General features: G+C 42.4%; 1 protein-coding gene across 1 annotated transcript; it reads left to right on the top strand.

Moving 5' to 3' along the window:
* The first annotated feature begins 2251 nt into the window (after positions 1–2251).
* Positions 2252–21437, top strand: arvcfa (ARVCF delta catenin family member a). The gene is made up of 15 exons (XM_061698324.1): positions 2252–2469; positions 6742–6921; positions 7928–8466; positions 8825–9303; positions 10472–10640; positions 10777–10894; positions 11953–12127; positions 13693–13710; positions 14620–14747; positions 14819–14969; positions 15791–15983; positions 16443–16554; positions 16791–16878; positions 19614–19693; positions 20508–21437. The coding sequence occupies exons 1-15, from the start codon at positions 2449–2451 to the stop codon at positions 20598–20600; spliced, it is 2544 nt and encodes an 847-aa protein (XP_061554308.1). The 5' UTR covers positions 2252–2448; the 3' UTR covers positions 20601–21437.
* The last annotated feature ends 2704 nt before the right edge of the window (positions 21438–24141 follow it).

The following is a 24141-nucleotide window of genomic DNA, read 5'->3' on the forward strand; positions in this document are numbered from 1 at the left end:
AGATTTGGCCGGCTGACTGCCTCGCTCAGGGCTCATTGATATGCCTGATTGTCATTTCCTTGCATCTCCCCCACCAGACAACGCGGAGCTGCGCTAGAAACTACTTCGGATGCTACACTGTTGATCGGATCAAAGGAATTTACAGCAAAAAGATCCGATAAGTTTTCAGCAGTCACTTTTGCAAAATACCCCCCCCCCCCCAAAAAAAATAAAACGATACAAGGAGAACTTTTGGTGCGTTCAAGGCCAACTGTGACCTTCTGCTATGTTAATATGCAGCAGTGGCCTCATATGAAAGTCCTCACTCACTGATTGTTGTTGTGTGTCTGTGTGTGTGAGTTGGTTTAATTAGGACAAAAATCTGCACTGAGTCCACAGGAAAGAAAAGGACGAGAAAGACCCTGCACAGTCTGTGTGGGCTTTTCATCGCCATTCAACTGAGGATATGCGCCCTCATGTTGTCATCTTTCGCCGGCGGGATGTTATCGTGCACCTGTTAGACCTGACACCATATTAGATAGATAGATAGATGGATGGATGGATGGATGGATGGATGGATGGATGGATAGATAGATAGAGTGGTTCCCAAAGGTTTTAACACCACTTACTTCAATAAAAAAATACTGAGCGCTCCAAGTACCGCTATCATGACCAACATTAAAATACAGTAGTGTAGCAGATCTTGGTGTTCGTGAAAATACAATGAGTGCAAGTTGCTGTAACATTATGCACAGTTTGGCCATTAACACTGCACCTAAACTACAGGAGAATTACAATACAGGATTATTGGGACGCACCTCTCTTAATCAACAAAATAATCAATCGGGACTTTGCAGGCCTTTTTTGAGTGAGTTTGGTGTCAAACAGCTCAAATAAAACCTCAGAAAGTCAAACGAAATTGCTGTAGGAGTTCTAACAGCTGTTGTCATCCAAAATCTTATTTTGAAGTTTGTGTTCAGTTTTAGCTTTACACTATTGCACGGATGATTAAATGTAGTGAATGCGCAGCATTAGGCAACATTTCCCACACAAATGTGAAAAGAAGTTCAGCTCCGCAAGAAATATGCTACATTGATTTTATATTGGGGGGCAATTGCAATTCATCCAACAGATGGCGCTGTGGTGAAAAAAAACAAAACACCTTGTGACGTTCTCATTCATATGGATTTTATATTTAACACAGAGGACACACTGCTCTACTAGTCATTTTTCTTGTAGAGGATAAAGAAAATATTTGCCTGTGGATGTTGTTATATTATCTGTCTACATGTATTGCGCCATCCTTTGTGTTCAAATATCTGTTACTGATAAAACTATTGATGCTAACCGTTGTTTGTTAGCATTAGGCTAAACAGACTTTCTTAAAGCAAAGCTACTGTATGTGGTTGTTTTAAATACATGTGTAATTCCCTTTGTTTGTTTTTTTTGTTTGACCGTAAACTTTAATTGGGAGTGGCATTAAAAAAAGCTTACAACCAAATTTTATTTATGTATTTTTAATGAATTGTTTGACAAGCTGCTGCTTATTGTGAAGTGAGTTGATTCGGCTCAGTCGAACTGAATTCACTGCGCTCGAATCTCAAGTTCGGCCGAGCGTGGCTGATATCCGGGAAAAACATACAAGTCAAGTCACTCGTGTCTCAAGGCACCACTGTATTTCCTTGACACCAATTCCTATGTAGACAGGGCTTTGGCGCCATCTTGTGGGATCTTAGGGGGTTTCGGAAAGAGCAGAAAAACGGAAAAATACTTGAATTGGTCAGTTGGTTAATAGTAAACTGCGAATATTTTTGGGATGTTTTGTTGTTGCACACACACCGTGTTTCTTTTGTGTGGATTCAAGATGCCATCCTCATCCTCATCCTCGCTCCTTGCAACCAAACTAGAGCGGGCATCTCTTGGGCGCCAGCTGCATCTGCTTGTGAGTCCTTCGGGGGGGGGGGGGGGGTGTGTGTGTGTGTGTGTGCGTGCAGATTGCAAGGCATTTTTAAAAAATGTTTTTTTTTTGCACTCGCCCCAAAACATTCCACACTGTGGATTCAGCAGCTCGCTAATAGCACACACATTAACTGCAGCTCACATGAAGGAGGGAGTTGGGGGGGAGCTCCCATAATGGCGAGAGGGAGCCCCTCACCAACACCTCCCACCTACCAATTGCCCCCCCCTCCCCTTGTGTTGGACAAAATGTGTGCATGCCTATGCGTCTGCCTGCAAAGTGTATGTGTGTGTTGCTGAGGGTGTGCAGCAGAGAGGGAGGGTGTGTTTGTGTGTGCGTGTGTGTGTGTGTACGTGTGTGTGTGTGCGTGTGTGTGTGTGTGTGTGCGCGTGTGCTGGATGGCTGGATGATGTTTGAACTGCCTCGCATGCTCACAGGCAGGAATTAGGCAGAGGAGCGAAGGAGGAGGAGGAAGCATCAATCTGTAGGCGAGAGCGGAAGGAGGTTCCACCATGCCTGCACAAGCCAAAGAGGTACGTGCAATACGTGTGTGTGCGTGTGTGTCCTCCTCTTCCTCCTCTTCCTCTCCTGCAGAGATAGGAGAGTGCGTTGCGCCGCTGTCATGCAGGAGGCGTCAACTGCCTGCCGTTCGGTGCAGTCTCCTTGCGTTGCACGAGGAGGATGAGGAGGTGCATGCTCACATCTTCATCAAGTGTGTGACTATATGGATGTACGTATGTGTGTGTGTGTGGGGGGGGGGGGGGGGGGCGATCTATAGGCTGGTCAGAGTGCTGATCTTTGATTGTGTCAAGAGATGTTGCCCCAATGGGGAGGGATGCAAAGGAGGAATAAAACAGTGCGCGCGCGCGCACACACACACACACACACGCACACGCATGTGTGTGCGCGCGCGCACACATGCGTACGCATGCACGCGTACACACAGTGTGGCGAGTGTGCTGCCATGATGTATCACGTTCAATCTGACCACGCAGCATTTAACTCTTTGAGGGGAAGCAAAGTGGCTACGATGGGAACTTTTACCGGGTGAAAATACTTGATTTTCTTTTTCATTTTTAAAAAACATTTTTTTTTTTTTTTTTTTTTTTTTTTTAAATTTTTTAATATGACGGCATTGTAGTTTTTACTCCCATGCAGAGGTCACCCAACCTCTCCACTGATGGCAGTACATCACATAAAATAATATAGCATAGTAAGACCTATTGTGACTTTCAATTATCGGCATTAAAATGTATTTAAAAAATATTTTGTATTCCGTTTAATGTAATAACATTTCTATTCTTGGCTTTGTTTAAATTTCAGTAAATAAGACTGTGACTTTTGGCTTTAAATTAGTATCATTAAAATGGGTATTTTCTTTCAATTACATTCAATAATAAATTGAATATGATTATTTTATTTTGTAAATCGTGTTCTTATTTCTTAAATTTAATTATCTTAAGTGCAGTAAATTGGACTTTCCATTATCCTCATTAAATTTTTTAATTAAATAGAATTTACAACCATTTTTATTTAACTTTAATTGCATTGTTTAATTGCAATTTTATCTTTCTTGTTCATTTCATTGTTTTCCTTTTTATTTCTTTCCCCATTCTTCTTCTTACTATATTTTAATCTTTTTTTTCTTTTTCCACTGTTGTTGTTGTTATTATTATTATTATGAAATAAATGTAAACGGTTGCCATAAAACAATTATTAACAGCGAAGGCAATTTTTTCATCCTTTTTTTAAATCCCTTGTGAGGCGTTCAAGGCCGTTTTTTGTGTCCGAATTGACGCATCAATGCGTTTGAGGCATGTGTACGCCGCTCATTGCGAGCGAATCGACCGATAGCAGAACGGCGAACGAGTGGTGACATCATCACGTTTGAGTGAGACGAACGATGACGATCCATCGAAGAGACTTTGTGCAGCTGGCCTCAATAAGGATCCTTAGACGAACCCACACACCGACAATCGGGTGAAATTTGAAAATGTTCCCGCCCTTGTGATCAAAGTCAGAAAAAGCCCAATTATCCGATGTCCCTGACAGATTATATTGAGCGATTATCCTGTGGTGTGGTGTGTGTTGAGTGATTTTTATATTTCGGGGAAAGAGATGGGGAGATCGGTGGAGGGAAAATCCCTCTTAACACACCGCACACCACAGGATAATCGGTCCAGATATAAGAGACATCCAATAATCAGGCCTTTGCTGACATTAGTGATTGGAAAAGGGACAAAAATAAAACAATTCAGCTGATTATCGGTGTTGTGTCTACCCTGCATGAGTCTCCTCCCAAAATCTCTCTGATGAGCACCTACACAAGTATTATGATCGTAAATACCAAACAGATTTAATACTTACGATTGTCGGCCCCACAGTTTCAGAGAAAAATCACACCACATCACAGGATAATCACTCATGATAATCTTTTAAAGACATCTGCTAACTGGTCCTTTGCTGACTGATCAGAAGGAGGAAACATTTATAAAGCTCAAATTTGGCCTGATTGTTGTATATCGTGCTTGACCCCAAAACACATACACACAGTAAATACAGTGTTTGCAATCGTAAATTTTGAACAGGTTTCATTAACATTTACGTTTTTCGGCCTCACTGTTTCCGAACAGATCGGGCAGGAAAAATCACGCTGTTTGACTCTTTGAAAATCTCAAACGTTTGACAACCGGACCTTAGCTGACTTTGATCAGAAAGGGGAGAAAAGAATGCTCAAATTCGGCCTGATTATCAGTATGTGTGTACTCCGCTTGAGTTTCCCAAACCTCGTAAACCTCTGTGCCGACAACACACATATAAGTATTTGCAAACATTTATGACAGTCGGCCTCACCGTTTCCGAGCAGATCGGGGAGGAAAACCCCCTCTTAACACGCCGCATACCACAGGATAATCGCTCAGAATATTCTTTCAGATACATCCGAAAATCGGGCCTTTGTGGCCTTTGATGGTAAAAGCTGCAATTGGGCCAGATTATCAGTATGTGTGTTCTCCACTTGTTGTTTTTCCGTGCTCCGGTCAGATTGTGAGCGATCATCTCGACCTATTTGGCCGGGCGAGTGCACTTTTTAGTGACGCTGCAGTGACTTCTTTGAATAAGCTTCGAGTCAGAGCTGGCCCGGCGTCCCCTCTGGACCTTGACTCATCAGATCGAGGGGACGGCAACAAGCGGGGCCCCTTGTCTGTCCAGACGCTATCGCCCTCGCAATCCTTCATCAAGCTGTCTGCAGCGGATGCAGCTACCCCCCATAAAATATCCAATCAAGCACCCCCGGAAGGTGTTTGGAGCTGGGGGGGGGTCATCGTTACGTGACCCTTCCATCTCCGCATTTTGGACGACAAGAAGCGAGAGCTCTCGTGTCCTTTTTTTTTTTTTTTTTTTTTTTTTTGTCGTGCAGCAGAGTTGAGTTGGGCACTTCAGAGCCGCAGAGCGAGGGACACAACGAGAGAGAGAGAGCGAGCAGAATTGGCGGAGTTGATTAGCGTTTCAACATTTTATCTGCACGCTGGTGCACTCTATTGCGCCTCCGTCCATATAACGGATGCGTTTCACGATAAAACTGCGTGGAATTGGATTCAAATGTTTTCATTTTTGTTTATTTCTATGACCAACTCCAGTCGGTTTTCTCCTCGCGTACAACAACATCAGTCTCATGATAAAGCTTCACATTTCTGTAGCTTGTCTTCATTCGGGTCGCGGGTGTGCTGTCGCCTATCCCAGCTGACTTTTGCCCGGAGAAGCGGGGCAAAAACCTCGGACTAGTCGCCAGTCAATTGCAACGCACATAGACAATTTAAGGTCTTCAATTGACCTAAGGTGATTTTTGGCGAGAGAATGTGGGTGCTGTTTGGACTGGTTCCACTGGAGGCAATAATTTTGTAAGCTAGTGGGGCAGTGCCCCATGTGCCCCCTGTGTTAAATATAAAACCCATATTGGAACAAACTGTTTTTTCCCCCCCACCACAGCGCCATCTGCTGGATGGATTGCACTAACGCCTCATACAAAATCAATGCAGCATGTTTCTTACGGCGCTGTCACGTTATTTCTTTTGACATTTGTCTGGGATATGATGTCTTATACGCCACGTTTACTACATTTAATCATCCCCCGTAATGGTGTCATGGATCATTTGTCATGGATTTTCAAGGGACACAATTAAAAGGCTGTCAAGAGCGAAACATAATCAAATATGGAAATGAATTTCCTCCCACATATACATGACGGCACTTAGCGACAGGCTAACCAAGTCTGCAGTCTCAAAAGACTTATTATATTTGTTTATTTTTTCCTTAATTGTTTCAATTGAAATGCTATTTCCTGGACATTCATTAGCGATATGCTGCTTTTAAAAACTTCTTCTGCTTTTAAAAACAAAATAACAAAAAAAAGCTGCATTTAGCCCCAAAAGACAAGGACGAGTCAGTCAAGACAAACGGAGTGAATCTTGTTCTGCAGTTGGGTTCCTATTTCTTTCTTTCCCACATTTTTATCGTTCCCTTTTGCACAGCCCTTTAAGACGTTAGCTGTCATTTTGAGTCGCTATCAAAAGAAAGGAATGTGCTCAGACGAATCGCTGCGGAAAGTTTGGCAAAGTGCAGAGAAAGGACACGCTTGTATACGGTATGAAAGTTCAGCAACAGCTTGTCGTGCTTCTAAAAGGAAGAACACCACTTTCCCGATGTTTATCGGTCCAATTGCAAAATGTGTTTGTGCTGACAGGGAAGGTTTCAAATGCTGCTGAGCTGTCATCCCTCAACTGTTCGTGCGTGTGTGTGGTGTTTAGGAGCAGAGCTCAGAGGGGCCTCCTGCACTGTCGCCCTCGCAAAAGGCGAAACACGCGACGGTGGATCGGCCGTCCGCCGCCAACAACAGCGACGAAGTGGACACGTCCGTCGCCTCCGCCATGACGTCCACCAACGACAGCTCCACTGAGGCTGGCACGCCTCTGCAGACCGACACGGAGGTGCGCCGCTCACTAGAGATTTTAAGGACGTAATCGTTGAAATCCTCGTGTTGAAGTAAAAAAAAAAAAAAAAAAGTTTTGAAGTGCAAGACCCTGAGATAATTCAGGAAAATTCATTTCAATCAAGGCACTTTGCTTCAGTTCAATTGAACTCAAGTCGAGTTCCTTAAACCGGATTCCAATCCACTTTGGTTGACTCCACTTCCCTTCACTTCGCTCCACTTCAACTCACGTTCCATTCCACTTCAACTTAGTCGCATTCCCTCTGACCCGTTGAACGACCGAACCATACCAAAGGTACAGTAATGCCGATGCGCTTTTCACACCAAGGACATTTAGAACCATGGTGCGCATACATTTACGACACCCAACAGATTCCAAACACTTCAAATGTCGGCCGAATCAGCGCGATCAAAATGCAAAACCAGACATGTCTGTCCATGTTCATCTTCTTCAGAACATTGGCTGGATCTTGACATTTTCATTAGACTCAAACATAAACTTATTTTCAATTAAGGTGGGGTCATTACTCCTTGGCAGCAAAGAGGGTCTCGTTAATTAACGGTAGCACACATTAATGGCGGGCAAGATGATGAGGTGTGATCGTCGCCATGGGAAATAAGCGGGGGCTCACGGTTCGCTTCAAATGCTCCGTTGCAAGTTCTTATGCTGCCTGTAAGGCAGAGCTGGGCAAACGTTCGTGGCCACATCAAGGGACATACTTGATTTTTTAAATGGACAGATGGGCCTGGTCATTTGTAATTTCATTTTTTATTGCTATATTATTCCGAATAATAATCATGTGTATATAACAATACATTATAATCAACCAATTTTTGGGGCAGCAAGTATTCGAGGCCTCTTGATGTAAATTCTCAGTGGGCTGGATTAAGGAACAGAGCGGGCCGTGTGAGGCACCCGGGCCACACTTTGCCCACCCTTGCTGTCAACGCACATAGACACATAATCTCATTAAATGTAGCGATAATATTTGTCGGGTCCCTAGGAGTTGAAGGCTGTGGATCAGGAAGCCGAGCAGACGACGGCAGACGACTTGCAGCAGGAGAACCTTCAGCCGTCAGACGCGTCGGTCCGAGCAGAAGACGAGCAGATTGCTGAGGTTGAACCGTCTCACGCGCCCGTGACGACAGCCACTCAGCTGCTTCCTCAGCCCAGTGATCCTCAGCCGGTCACCTCGGACAACCAGAGCCGGGTTTACGCCCTCCCCGACGGCTACAGAGCCCTCGGGGGGGATTTACGCGCCGGCTACGGCAGCCTGTCCCGTGGCAGCGCCGCCCTCCACGGCTACTGGCCGAGCAAAAACTTCCAGCCCGGGGCACACTTCACGTTGCCCTTCCTGAGGGACAGCTACGCCCCGGCGGGATTCGGCAGCCCGACGGGCAACGACGGCCCCGGGGACCAGTCGGGCAACCCCGTGGACGTGAGGAACGACCACCCGGCGGCGACTTACGCCACCTTGGGAGGGATCCACAACTTCAGGCCCATTACGACCATGGAGCTCCTCAGGGAGCCCTCCAGAACCAGGTAACAAGATTATTGAGTCGAACAAACAGTTCCGGGTTCTCGGGGACATCAAAACAACAGCGGCGCGTCACTTGCCACATGCATGAGTAACTGAATCGAGACCAACAAGACACACAACACAAACATGATCGGCGATACGAATATTTCAACAAATTCAACTCATATCTCAAGGCACCGCTGTATCTGTTTCCAAGTAAAACGCCAGAAAAACAAATGCTCAATCGATGAAAATATGTCAAAGGTTTTTTTACTTTGTTACTTCCCATCACTGGTGCTGATGATACACCACCGCATGCCTTTGTCAATGGGTCCCGCCACCAACGTGTTGTTTACTGTTTATATTCTTTGACGTCTCTAGAAGTGGCTACGACGACGCCTTCATGGCTCAGCTGGAGGGCAACCTGAACCCTTTCTTCCAGGCCGTGTGCCGAGCGCAGACCCTGCAGTTCCCCCGCAAGCGCAGCAGCATGGTGAGCCTGGACAGCATCCGCAGGGACCCCCGCTGGAGGGACCCCAACCTGCGCGAGGTCATCTCCATGCTGGGCCACCCGATGGACCCGGTCAAGTCCAACGCCGCCGCCTACCTGCAGCACCTGTGCTACGAGAACGAGCGCATCAAGCACGAGGTGCGCCGGCTGAACGGCGTGCCCATGCTGGTGGACCTGCTGGACCACCCCAAAGCCGAAGTCCACCGAAAGGCCTGCGGAGCCCTGCGCAACATATCCTACGGGAAGGACCACAACAATAAAATGGCCGTCAAGAACTGCGACGGCATCCAGGCTTTGGTCCGACTGCTGAGGAAGACGAGCAGCATGGAGGTCAAAGAGTTAGTGACAGGTATGGTTCTAGCTTTTGCAGCCATCGCCAGACATTCTGCCACCGAAGCAGGGTACACACATCCCGGTTTTTTTTTGAACACCTTAACCGATTTTTAAAAGGTGAGCGACCCCAGAGGCCGGATTCTCGGCTGTCTCTGCAAGACGATTCCGAGCGATTATCCTGTGGTGTGAGGTGTGTTAAGAGTACATCCCAAAACTGATCTGCTCGGAAATCGATGAGGGCCAGCAGTACTAAATGTCAAACATTTATATGTATTATTATTATTATTCTTTTTTTTTTCAATTTGGCCGATTTATAAAATGTGCTGCACCCACATGTGACAAGGGGAAATTAATAACAATTTCAAGGCACGGCTAAGTGTTTTAGCTAATGTTAGTTAGCCACGTTAGTTGAATAAATAACAATATCAAGTCACAGGTAAGTGTTTTAGATAACGTTAGCCAGCCACGTTAGCTGAATAAATAAGAATATGGAGTCACGAGTAAGTGTTCTTATGTGTGTGGGCAGAGAGGTTCGGAGGTGACTGCAAACTGCCCGCATAGTCTTGACCAAACCAGAAGTCTGTTGTAGTGCCAATACTCTCCTGTGAGAGGCAGCATGGTGCCACAGGGCAGCCGCAACTGCCGGAAAATACAAAGAAGAAGGCAGATACATCCGATATTCTGGCCTTTGCTGAGTTTGATCGTAAGGGAGGGAAATTGCTCAAATTTATCGTGATTGTCAGTACTGTATGTCTATACAGAGAACTTCAGTTCAGTAAGTTGCTGTAGTCTTTTTTTGTAGAGGATAAAGAATATATGCCTGTGGGTATTGTTATATTTTCTGTCTGCATGTGTTGTCCCACCATTTGTGTTCAAATATCTTAAAGGGTTGTAAAATGGCAAATATAGCCGCTAACTGTCAGCATGTCAGTGACATTTTCCATTGAGGTTAGCATTTAGCGTATTTTGCTTGTTTTAAATACACAGCACGTGGAATTGTCTCAGTTTTTTTCCGTTTTGTTTAGTCTGAAAGTAAACTTCAACTGGGAGTGGCATCAAACAGCTTTTTGACGAAATGTTCACTCTTTGCCAAACTGCTGCTTGTTGTGAAGTCAGTTGAATTAAGTTTAAAGGCACTACTGTACTGTTTTATTGTTGACTCGGTCGCCCCCACACCCATCCAGGCACCCTGTGGAACCTCTCGTCGCACGAGCCCCTGAAGATGACGGTCATCAACCACGGCCTGCAAACGCTCAACGAAGAGATCATCATCCCCCACTCGGGCTGGAGGAGAGAGCCGGGTGGAGGCGCCGAGTGGACCACCGTCTTCAAGAACACGTCGGGATGTCTGCGGTAACCTCGGCCGCCGTCGGGCAATAAACGAGAGGCGGCTGTTAAATTTGTACTTTTGATGAATGAGGACATTTTGGGGGGGGGGGGGATGGGGGGGGGGTGGCGCTTTTGATGAAAGACGATGTCGTTGCCATAGGAACGTCAGCTCGGACGGAGCCGAGGCCAGACAGCGGCTGAGGGAGTGCGAAGGGCTCGTGGATGCGCTGCTGCACGCCCTTCACTCGGCTGTGATCAGAAAGGACACTGACAACAAGGTCGGTGGTCAATGGCGTGCCCCACTTCTCTCACCAAATGCCATCTTCGGTCTATTGAACACTGTAAAGTGTCCACAGGGGTGGATGTAAGTGTGAATGCTCGTTGTTTGTCTAGAATCTAGATGTACCCTACAATTCTAGGGCGTACCCCACGTCTCTCGCCAAAAGTGAGTTTAGCGTCATTGAAGACCCTAAATTACAGACAGATGTATGCACGAATGGTTGTTTGTCTACAGTAGACGTGCCCTGCGATTGATTGGCAACTAGTGCAGGGGGTACCCCACTTCTCTTACCAAAAGTATTTTGGGGCTAATTGAAGCCTCAAAATTATACCTGTGTCTGAATGTGAATTCTTGTTTTTTTTTTTGCATGTGCCCTCCAATTGGCCGGCGACCAGTTCAATGTGTGTCCCGCTTCTCTCGCCAAATGTCAGCTTTGCTTCATTAAAGACTCTAAATTTGTTCATAAACCAGTCCGACTTCTCTTGGCTAAAGCCAGCTGGAATCGGCTCCAGCTCACCTGTGACCGTAATGAGGGCAAGGGCGATAGAAAACGGATGGACGGATGAAGCAAAAATAATCATTTGCTGGATACATCGGGGCAGTGCCCCACTTGCCCCGAGCTCTGCGTTGTGTACATTCCACAATGGAGCTCTGCACATGGACATTTGCTGCTGTAATAGTTGGCTGGCAAATGATGGAAGTTGATGTCAGAGCAAGTACGAAGAGGCTCAGAGGGGGGCAGAAAGTGTCACATCTCATTGCCGTGATGTTGTTTTGGATGCAGCCACTCACTGGAGGGGCCTGGGGGGCAGCAAATGTTAAAATCCTATTGGCTCCGAGTCAGGAAGCATTACTTTTATGTGTCATTAAAGCGTCACACTCCATCAAGTTAATTGTGACTATGCGCCACTGTTGCCAAGTGCAATACGCTCCTCACGCACGCACGTACGCACACACTCACTCTATCGCCATGCTGCAGGAACGCAAATGAACGAGACATTGAATTGACGACGGTTAACGCACGGGAATCCTTCTTGTGCGTTATCTCCCGTTTAGTCGGTGGAAAACTGCGTGTGCATCCTGCGAAACCTTTCCTACCACGTGCACAAGGAGGTGGCGGGCGTGGAGCGCCTGCAGGAGCCGCACGTCACGCAGCTCATGAGGTCAGTGGCGCCGCACCGGAAGAAGAACAACGACGAGCCCGACTGCTTTGGAGGCAAAACACCTAAAGGTGGGTGCGGGCCACCTTTTTCATAACCTCTGATTAATCGCCACATTTTTTTTTTTTTTGGGGGGGTCCGAGTCATTATTATTATTGCACGCTTCCGAGGGATTCATTTGCGGAGCGGCAGGCGTGATACGTAAAAAAAGAAAATGAGAAATAAGATATGAGCAAATCAAACATGGAGCCTGGAGAAGAGATTAGGTGGGAAAATCGATATGAAAATTTCCTTTACACACACACACACACACACACATAAACACACACATACACACGCACGCACACAATCAATAATAAGTACTGAAAAAGGGGACGACAATGTGCAAAAAGCCAATGTTATGTGGATTTTAAAAAAAACATTTTGTGCTTATTTTATTTTTCAAGTACAGTGGTGTCTTGAGATACGAATTTCATTCGTTCGGCAACCACGTTCATAACTCAAAACACTGGTATCTCAAATCATCTTTCACCATTGAAATGAATGGAAATGCCATTAATCCGTTCCAGCCTTAATTTCTTTGTTCTTTTTTAATTTTCTTTTTAGTTTCACACCTTATAATCAAGCTTATTTATTCTGATATTCTGTCATTGTGTTAATATTTTATTCTAAAATCAAATTTATATACTTAGTTATACTTTTCTTTCAAAGTGCTGTAAAAAATATGTATTTTTATCTGGGAAATGATTTTTTAAAAGGTATTGTTTAAATTTTATTATTATATCTGTTATTACATTAGGAAGTCTGATTTTGTAAGTCATTATTATTATTAGCATTATTATTTTTTTCATCAGTGAAAGGGAAATTTAGTTGAGCATTTGCTGTATAATACAACAACAATAATAACTATCACTATACACATTGTAATGATAATAAAGATAATAATAGTTAGAATTAATTTTAATTAATACACAAAATTATTTTTATTATTATTATTATGACTACTACTACTACTACTACTGTGTGTATAGTGAGTGTAAATTCAAGGTTCCCTTCAGGGATCATACTATATAAAAAATAATAATGAAAAACAATAATACACTATTTTATTATATTAACCTAAAGCAGTAGATGACACTTCACTGCTCAATATAGGTCAAATATAATTTAAAAAAAATAATTTTCAGATACTAGTAGTGGTTTTGATAACAATTCCTCGAAGAATGTGTATAACATAAACACATCAATCTATATAATTATGTTTCCAAAATCAAAGGTATGCGCCACCATAGCACCAAGTTATTAGTTTGATTTATGATGAAGCGATCAGTATTTGGTTATAAATGCTTTATTAATGATTAATAAAGCGTTACAAAGAAAAGTCTTAAAAACTATGCGAGGTGTGGTGTGGAGTCATTTCCTTAATGTGTGCTTGTCCTCTCTCTTGATAGTCAAACTAAATTAGATTTGTAAATGATGGGGAAATGACCATAAAATATATCATAAATAAACGTGTATTTTAATCAGAGCAGATAATTACAGAGAGTTTCCACGGAATGTATCACACCGGTGTGTTTTGTGTGCGCTGTAATCTCGCTAACATGAATCTTTTCTTTCTTTCCATCATGTTCTTCAGAGGAGTGGTTCAGTCATGGTCAGTAATTGCTTCTTTCATATTTTTACATTGCATTTCATCTATTGGTTTAAAAAAAAAAAAAAAAAAAGGTTTTATGACAATTCCCCAGCAAACACAAATGAGATTATCGCACGAAGACCTCCCCGATGTACAGTAAATCTTCATGGTCAAGCGCGGAGGCTTATTTGCTTTGTATGCGTGACGCTGCGGTGGGCTGCGAGGGGGGGGACTCGTTGAAATGCAAGACCACGCGTCAGCACCTGCCCCGCTCGAGGAACGCTTGCATTACTGCAACGGAACGACCCGGCAGCTGCGAGAGGACCGCCATCCCCCCGTCCATATGCTGCTATTTTCACGTCGCTGAGCATTGCGGGTGTCCAAATATCTCGGATTGTGTCGCGCGTAGACGCTTAAAACGTGGCTGGAAAAAAGAGGAGTGCAGATGTCATCCCACGCTGCGGCCCCGCCAATGCAAATCGAGCATGTTCCGGAAGCTTCTACTCGTGGACGCGTGACTCAGTTTGAGTTTAATCATGCAGCAGCTAACCTCCTTATGAGCAGTTTATGACCTCCGCCAAGGATTTTAATCCAATACAAATTTGCATTGAGCAAGAAGAGTTTCGTTTTGGTGAGGATCTGGGGAAAAAATATTTTGAAAATTGTGGTGTTATACCTCAATTAGTCCACTTAAGACAAATAAACGCTTCCCTCAAATAGTCGACTCGCTTTTCAGGAAGAAACAAACAAACAAATATGAACAGTAAAACCTGGCATTTAAACAGGGTCGTGCAGACTTTTCCTATCCGCTGTATGCAGTATGGAAAATTAGTTGCTGATCCAAACTAGGATAGTTCATCCTTTCAGATTTCTCCTCTGGTGTTATTGTCAGCACTCTGCAAGACTTAATGTGTGTTTTCGGCATCGCAGGTTTGAAGTTGCTGTACCGGCCCGAGGTGGTGAGGCTTTACCTGTCTCTGCTCGGCTGCAGTCACAACAGCAACGCTGTGGAGGCGGCCGCCGGAGCCCTGCAGAACCTCGCCGCCGGACACTGGACCGTGAGTGGGCGCTCGCTTCTCGGTGCGCTGACCGGCGAATTGCCTTTAGACCGGGTTTTTTGTCCTCGTAGTGGTCCAGCTACATTCGGGCCACGGTGCGCAAAGAGAAGGGTCTGCCCATCCTGGTGGAGCTGCTGCGCTCCGACGTGGACAAAGTGGTGCGAGCGGTGGCCATCGCTCTCCGTAACCTGGCCATGGACCGACGCAATAAAGACCTGATAGGTAACTGCCGGAAAGTATTCATAGCCTGGTTGGTACAGACAGTTGGGATTTAGTTTGTCTGCAGCAGAGCTGGCAAAAGTAATCACAGTCTGTACTGAAGGAGAAGTACAACTCAGCTTTCTTTGTAGCGCACTTCAAAAGAATAATCATAAAAGCGAAAAATGCAGCTGTAGTGCTGTACATAATAAATATTGAACATAAAACACAATAAATAATAACTAACCAATCAACAACAAAAAAACCCAAGCAACCTATTATTTTCTAATTAAAATATACTTCTTTAATAACAAACTAATGCAAGCGCCTCGTCTCCCTAAATACAGATGCTAGTATAAAAAAAAAAAAAAAAAAAAAAATATATTTATATATATATATATATATATATATATATATATATATATATATATTTTATATATATATATATATACTAAAATAGAAATAGGCAATGCAGGGCAAGTGTATTTATTTAGTGCATCATACACAAGGAACCTCAACTTGCATTACATTATTAAAGCATTTAAAAACAAAGCGCAAAAGACATTTCAAAACAAAGTACAGACAAATAAAAGACAGCTTAGTAAAAATTTATCGTGCAAGAAAAATGTTTTTGATTTAGATTTAGATTTTATTTTTTTGCTCGAAATGCTTAGTCATAAGCATGAGGGGGAAAAAAAGGTTTGCACATTGACTTCATTTCTGTTCCACTATTTGAGTTTGTAGATCTGAGAGCCCTACTGGGTTTATATTCCTTTTGCATATCTTTAACGCATTCAGGACCATTTAGTATTTGTCCTTCAATACTTCCCACAACTGGCCCGCAGGCAGCTACGCTCTGAGGGACCTGGTGTCCAATCTGCCGTGCGGCCAGCAGCGGCCGGCCAAGAATCTGGAAGGGGACACGGTGGTGTCGCTCCTCAACACCATTCACGAGATCATCAGCGACAGCCAGGAGAACGCGAGGGCGCTCATCCACGGGCACGCCGTCCAGAAACTGGTGGCCATCAGCAGATCGAGGTGAAACTTGCACAAGACAAACCTATCTATCATCCTAAAATCGCAACTTTTTTCTCGTAACATTAAAACTTTCATTATTATCGTCAAAAGGTGAGCCTTTTCTTGTAAAAATACAACTTAATTGTATTATTCATGGAGACGTACTCGGTTCCCCCCCATAATATTATGACTTAATTCAAAATAGTTTGTTCTCTAGAAATTACAACTCTATTGTCGCAAATGTACTACTTTATTCTTTTATATTTACAAATGTATCCTCGTAAAATTGCGACTTTATTATCTGTGTCAATGCTAATCTATTCTCACAGTGACGATATACAATTAGACGCAGTAGTTAATCTTTGAATGCATTTTGGTGACATTTGGAAATGTCCAATTTGCCACTTTTCTTGAATCAGATCTGGGCATATTATATTGCGTAATGCTTTTTGTTGTTGTTGTTTTTTGGTTTTAATTCAGCCAATCAGCACGTGAAACTAGGGCCGCCTCTCACGTGCTACAGACCATCTGGGCCTACAAGGACCTGAGGAACGCCCTCAACAAGGCGGGCTGGAACAAAAGCCACTTTAAGGTATCAAGGACATATTTGTTATTAAGGAGACATGTTTTTTTCCACAATTGAATGGCGAGTACGTGCCACTGTTTTAGTAACACTTTCCCACTTGACGGGTGGCCAAAGCATGAGACACTCAACAAAACACAAGCCATTAAAAAGTCAATTTTCCATAATATGTCTCCTTGAAGTGAATGCAGCAAAGTGAGAGAAAAGTGTATTTTTGCGATATTTTTGCCGACTGTCTTCCAAAGCCGACAGCAACCGGAGCGCCGAAGAAATCCAAGAGTGTGAAGCAAAGCGGCGACGACATCACTTTGCCTCTCATGGACAAATCCCAAGGTCAGAAAACATTTGTGCGAGGTTTTTCATGAATTTTAAATGTTATTTGGTAATTGTCTACCAAAGCAAAACGGGTGGCGAGAAAGCTGCGTTCAAACAGACCAGAGGGGGGGCTTAATTTGTTAGGGAGGCGTGAAGGCAGCGATGCGTCGTCAAGGTTATCGGCACACAGACGTATCAGCGCTGGAGGCAGGGCTGACTCCCTGCATTCTAAAGAGTTCAGAGGTGCGAGTAAGTCACATATGTGCAAATGAAGTCTCGCGTCTTAACCTTCACATTTTATGCAAGTTACTGTGGGATCCTTGAGGCCCTTTCCCCGTTCATTTGAAGCACTTTTTTTCGCGGCCTAAAAACACTCAGTGCAGTACCATCTTATTGGAAATAAATGTAAGTTTACCTAAACTTAACTTTAAACATTTCCGCGATGGTCTAATACTGCCATGAAAGCGCCGCGATCGTTAACGGACTTTGTCCGTTGTAAATCCGAAGTCCGTTGTTTCCGGGTCCGTTAAACCGAGCTTCCAATGCACTTGGGTTAGGCAAATCATAAGGCGGGTCATACACTCCTGCTCAGTTAAAACTTATATTTGCACATAAGACATTTTGCACTCAGGACCCCCCCCCAGAACCCGCCCCACCCCCTCCCCCATTTGCAGGTTGCGGGGTAAAGGGATTGAGCCCTGCCGCGAATAGTACAAATCTGAGAATAATTGACAGCTCCCTCGAAAGGAGTTTGTAATTGTGTATAGATGCCACAGGATGGCAGCAAAGCACTTAAAATGGGAGAGGACCATAAAGCACCAACAACATGCATCTAGCACACAGGTGTCAAACTGGTGGCCCGGGGGCCAGATCTGGCCCGCCACAGCATTTTATGTGGCCCGCGAAAGCAAATCAAAATTGCTCATTGTGTTCTGGCGTAATACCATTGAGATATTCGCAAGCAATTTTTTGTTACCAATAGTAACAATGTAATAGTTGAAAAACATGTTTTTATCGGCTTCTGATTTCAAAACTGGCTATTCATCAATGCGCTGTGTATGCTGTATGTAATTACAGTATAGGAGGTCATATTTCATTTATATGGGTTCACAGTTGTAGCGGCCCTCCGAGGGAAGCCATAATTACGATGTGGCCCGTGACAAAAATGACTTTGACACCCCTGATCTAGCATGTACACAATCATGAACCCATGTTACATCAACAACTGTATTCAGTCGTCACCTTCACATGAGGCTCATCAATAGTATTAGCTAGCATACTAGCCAACATAACATGCTCGCAAAAGCTATTGTGACATCATACGATTGGTATTTACACACGATAACAAATGTTGGGGAATACAGGCAAATTGTAACCGCAAAGTAAATTACACGGATTAGTAGTAGCTGCATCGGGAGAGAAGCGGAAACTCTGAGTTTCACTTTTGATGGTGCACAAGATGCATTCAAGGACCACCCAAAAAAAAAGAAAGAAAACAGTACATGTCAAATGCAGTTGAAAAAATGCTATCAATGAATTAAACCGAACAACAACACCAAGATTCCACCAGATAGCACCAAAGAAATACATTTATTGCTTTAGGCCTGAACAAAAAAACAGTGAAAGATTTGCAAATATGCAAATTTGCAAATAGTACTCGTGGCAGTGCAGACTTTTTTTTTTATTACAGCCGCTCTTTAATAAGCCGACCTCACCAAGGACCAACTGTTCATGACTCGCCTCGTGACAAAAGTGCATCTGAATAATAAGCCAATGAAAATGTACAATTTGTCATTGAAAACTTTTGAGATCAGAAGAGGTTTTACAGGTTTTCTGAAGCTTTTCTGTCGGTGAAGGCTTCTAGCACAAAATGAAATGTTGCAATGTTGGGCCGCAATCTCGGTCCTCGTGTTCTTGCTTGTCTACTCTGGTTTCCTCCTACATTCTAAAGACATGCTTAAATTAACTGAAGATTCTTAAATTGTCGGTAGGTGTGAGTGTTCATGTTTGTGTCTCTGTGCCCTCCAATTGACTGTCAACTTGTCCAGATGTACTCCTGCTCTCTTGCCAGAAATCGGTTGCGGGTCACTGAACACTCCAAATTGTCCATAAATCGGAATGTGAGTGTGAAAAATAACAACAACAATAATAAATTTGGTTTAGAAAGCGCAAAGATTAAGAATTGTTTGTGAAGACATCTTTTGAGAAGTTGTAATATGATAAGAATAAAGTAGCATAATTACAAGAAAACTATTGAAATAGAGATGCAGTGTCTCAAGAAAAAACACATACAGTATATATGAATGGTACGAGAATAAAATATTAATCTCACGAGAATAAAATCGTAATGTTACGCGAATCAAGTCCTCATGTTTCGAGTGTTACATTGTTATGTTTGGAGAATAAAAGCATAAGGTTAACCGAAAATAAAGTTGCAATGTTACTGGAATAATGTTGCAATGTTTAGAATATGGTCGTAATGCTACGAGAATAAATTCATCACGTCGCAGGAATAAAGTCGTAATGTCACGAGAATGAAGTCGTAACATTACGAAAAAAAAAACAACTTTTTTTTTTTTTAAATTCCCCATACAAATGTGACTGACTGACTGACTGGCGCTTTGCCGCCCCCTTAGCAATGCCGGCCTGTGCGGCCGCACATAATGCGCGTGCCAGAATCCGCCACTGCATTTCTGTAAACAGTGTACATGCTATATTATTTATATTATGACAATACAGTGTTTGTTTTTCAGATATTTTTTCCAGCAGTTTAGAGACAAACGACAGAGTGGAAGATGGAATTGCAACTGTCGTTGAAAGAGACGCTGTCCCGGTAAAACCATCATCATACCACACCTCAGTGTACAATGGTGCCTTGAGATACGAGTGCCTCGACTTACGGATTCCCTCCGATACCAGCCGTCGTTCGGTCGATGTTTTGCTTTGACTTGTGAGCGCACGCGTTCACATTTCAATAAGCATTACTTGGGCAAATGGTAAACAATTCTACAAAAAAGTGAACAATTCTTCGCAAAAGAGGCTTCAAGCTGTTTATTGTTCAAATTTTGTGGCAAACTAAAGCTAAAACAAAGACAATTTCACCTTGTGTATTTACAACAGCCACATAGCTTAGCCTCTCAGTCCGCTAGCTTAATGCTAACGCTAAATACCATCTGTATTGTGGAGCTACAACCCTTTAAGCAATGGATTGAACAAAAACGGTGCAGCCGCACATGTCTACAGACAATATAACAGCGCTCACAGTCATATATTCTTTATCCTCTGCGAAGAATGACAACGAACAGCTACTGATGAACTGGGTTGCAACGTGTCAATGAATTGTTCATCTTACCCTGTCTTACACTTCCTCCCAGGGGGCCAAGGTGGGCACACCGAAAAAAGCAGCACAATTTATGCAGTGTGTCAAAAACTGAAATTATTTTCCATTCTATTGCATGATGTCGCTGTCATTATGTCATGTCTTGACAAAGAACAATATTATGGAGTGCGACGTTTCCTCAAGGCACCACTGTGTTTCTTATTTTGCACGCTATCGAACACGATTGTAGCGTATAGCGACGCCGAGCCTGCTTGTTTACGCCACGTCCAATAACGTTCGCATATCTGTCCCTCCCACCCCCGTGCAGGCGATAAGCGAGAGGAAACACTTCATCCGAGCTGGCAGGCCCGCCGTGGGCCTCGTGGATAACAAACCTCCGCCGCTGGACTCGTGGGTGTGAACGCCACAACGCGGCCATTTAACAGTCCGACACCATGACACGCGGTAGACACGCTCTCTAGCGGCCCACATGCACATTTATGCAAGTTGACCCGACGTGTAGAAACAACAATTCCAGTACCAGTAGTTTTTTGTTTTGATCCTAGGGAATGACGTGCCAAATATTTATCAATAAGATGCTTATCTGTTCCTAGATTTGATAAGATTCCCCATATATATATTTTAGAAGGACGATCATGTTAAAAACCATCATAGACATACGGTATAAAATAGTCTTAAATATGCAAGCCGCGGGAGACGTACGACTCCAAAGACACCGCACACAAAAAAAAAAAAACACTTCGATCAGATTAAGCTGCTAGTTTATAATTCTGTTTTTTTTTTTCAATGTTCAGACTTTGAAGAAGAAAGATTCAGGTGAGAAATTATAGTGAAAATATTTTGGATTACTTGTCGTTTATTAGTATTAAAACGAGCCTGGTGGTCGTCAAGGGTGGTGTACTATCACTGCCAAAATAAATAAATAGCCGTTTTCATCCTGGTTGAGAATGACTAAAAATAATAATAATACATCACTCTGATTAATTTGATATACAGTAATGCTCACAAATTGTGTGTGCCATTTGAGGAACTGCGCCCTCTACCCCTTTGATTCCTGAGATGAGATGTGTAAATGTGTAAACAAAAGGACTGTTAATAAGCTAAATGGATGCATTTATATTGTGATATTTATTATATCTAACAGCCATGTTGAGAATCCGAGCTCTTAGACGCGTCCGAGCCGCACCACCAGTCAGTCAGTGGTCCTTCACGTTCAATACGAGTCCGGTTTGTAGTCGCTCGCTCCTTTTTTTTTTTTTTTTTTTTTTTTTGCATTGCGATGTTGAATGAAAATAAATTACGTGCAGAATTTCTCATTTTTATCCGTCTTATCTTTTCCGCACTTCTGGAAAAATGGCTTCCTGGGAGACTTTTATTGGGTTTAATCATAATTAAAAGCAGAGTAACCAATTTGGGTCACAACAGCAGCATGTGTTGTTTGTTGAAGCTGCTCATGTTTCTTGGCAGTCACTGGACTGCAACATTTCACAAAGAGTAAATCACTATTTCTAGCCAGACTTAAAAAAGGGGGGGGGGGGGGGGGGGGAAAGAATTATAATGTTATAAGAAAAAAAAAGCACTTGCCAGGATCCTCAACAGTCCTTATCTTAACGCATACTGTATACATTTATGCGTGTAATATTATCCACTTATTGTAAATATAATATTTTTTTGATTGTTCTCAAATATTTACCTTTTTTTAAAAATAAAAGTTCAGCCTTTTCTTATTGCATCTTTATTGTAATTCTTGTAAAAATCTATATTTTCCCCACAGGAAATTACAACATTCTGCCATAAAATGACAACTTTATTTTCATATGATTATGGCTTTTTTGCCCCTCTAAAACAAATATGACTGTTCTTGTAAGAGTACAACTATATTTTCATAAATTTATGAAAAACATTTCTTGTAATATAATCCTTTTATCATAATATTTATTCTATAGTTTGAGTTGAGTTCATTCTCATCAACATACAACCTTTTTCTCATAAAATGACATTTTCTCCTCATAAAATTACTATTTGTACACGTGAGATTACAGTCCCTCCCCCCAAAAATGTGTTCTTGTCAGATTTTGAAATTTTTTTCATTGATTTAAAAAAAAAAAAAAGAACAATAACATTACATGGACATTACTGTTTTGAATTTGAAATGAGCACCATGTTGTTGTAATTTTCCAACTTTACCTCTAACATTTTTTTAAAATCCTGATGTTTTCTCGGATAACTGCAATGTCATAATGTTATAAGATGATTTCTTTTTTCTCAAACAAGTAGAATTTTAATCTCGTATGACTTCTTTCTCAAAAAATAGTGACTTTTTTCAAAAAAAGGCAACTTGCTATTTTTGAAAATTACGTCGTATTTTCTTTGGAAAAAACAACTTTTTTTTCTTGTAAAATAATAACATTTTTCTTTTTTTTTTAAATAGTTCTGATACTCCTTAATACAGTCAAACAGCCCCTGTTTATTTTAAGTAGTCTCTAAATGATTTAATCTATCCCAATATTGTCTTAATTAACTGGAAAAAGTCCTTTTTTAAAATCCATTTTAATTTGAAAATAGGGCACGATTAATCGCTTTCGACAGTGACAGATTAACGTGATTAAAACACATTTTGTTTTTTCCCCCTCATCTTTTCCTCCGCCTGTTTGCAAAACACATAATTGCGCTCATTGAATTAATTTGTCTTGAATTAAGATGATGAACTACAGTAGCCTTCCCGAATCCTCTCCGGGTATTAAAACAGCACAGCAACGATCTTTATCGTACAATAAACTGCAAGAATTTGGAGCTCAGTGTATGTTAGCGAAAAGCCCTCTCGTGCACTTTTCTTGTTTGCCCGAGAATGAGTTATTATTCGTGGTCTTTGGTTCTCCTAAAGGCTTATAGGACAAACAAAACCCTCGAGTCATTAATCTCCAAATATGAGGATGATTTATTTGTGACGAGACAAAGCGAAGACTATTGTGAGCGGCAGTGTTTTCCCTGGGGGACTTTAATGACTTTGCTACTAAAGGCATCTCCAGTGTGGTGATTCAGCAATGACTCAGCTGCAGATTATGTCGGAATTATCATTTGCGGAGCTCCTCGCAGTAGATTTGGGGATATTATGGGCAGTATTTTACCATTTTGTTGTACTGATGCTGCATGAAGGCCTGAGAAATCAACATAATTTAACGAGCTCCGATACAAGAGCTGCACCGAAAGTCTGGTTTACGACGGCAACATAACCTGAGTTTCTACATGAGTCGGAATGCTAACATAAAATTGACAACTTACAAATAGATTATGTATTTAATACACATTATATTTTACAATATAACGTTGTTACGTGCTATATTCTATCACAAACCTTCGGTAATGCAGTGCTAAAGTCATAATTACAGTAAAAACAGTATTTGTATTAAAAAAAAAAAAAAAAAAACCTCCTAGGTCGTAAACTGAAACAGAAAGTAAGTCAGTAACTGACCGTGCCTTCTTGTCAAGCTATCATTGCTCCACTTTCGTAATCTCGAAATGTCATAATTTTTATAATTACAGGGACAATTAGGAGTATAGACAGATATGTTTTTCAATATATTGAGTACAAGTTAAAAGTTGTCAGAAAACGAAATGCTCAAGTAAAGTACAGTTAACTAAAGTATAGTACAATAATAGTAGAATAAATACAATACTTTCCACCGCTGTTTCCCTTTTTTTTCCTGAGGATTGGATAGGTTTGCTGGAATGTGCTTTCAACGTCATTGTGAGGAGGGTCAAAACCAGAAGTTAAGAGTTATGGATAGGCATGGGTGCCATGCAGGGGGTGGGTTAGGGTGTTTTAGAGGAGGGCCGAGCAGGACCCTGATGACATCTCCAAACATGTCAGCAGCACACATTGGACAACGCAGCCCTGCCCTCAGAACCAAAAAACACCGCCGACAAGGGCAAAGCTGTTT

The sequence above is a fragment of the Phycodurus eques genome, chromosome 15 (assembly GCF_024500275.1).
Source record: "Phycodurus eques isolate BA_2022a chromosome 15, UOR_Pequ_1.1, whole genome shotgun sequence".
NCBI classification, from domain to species: Eukaryota; Metazoa; Chordata; class Actinopteri; order Syngnathiformes; family Syngnathidae; genus Phycodurus; species Phycodurus eques.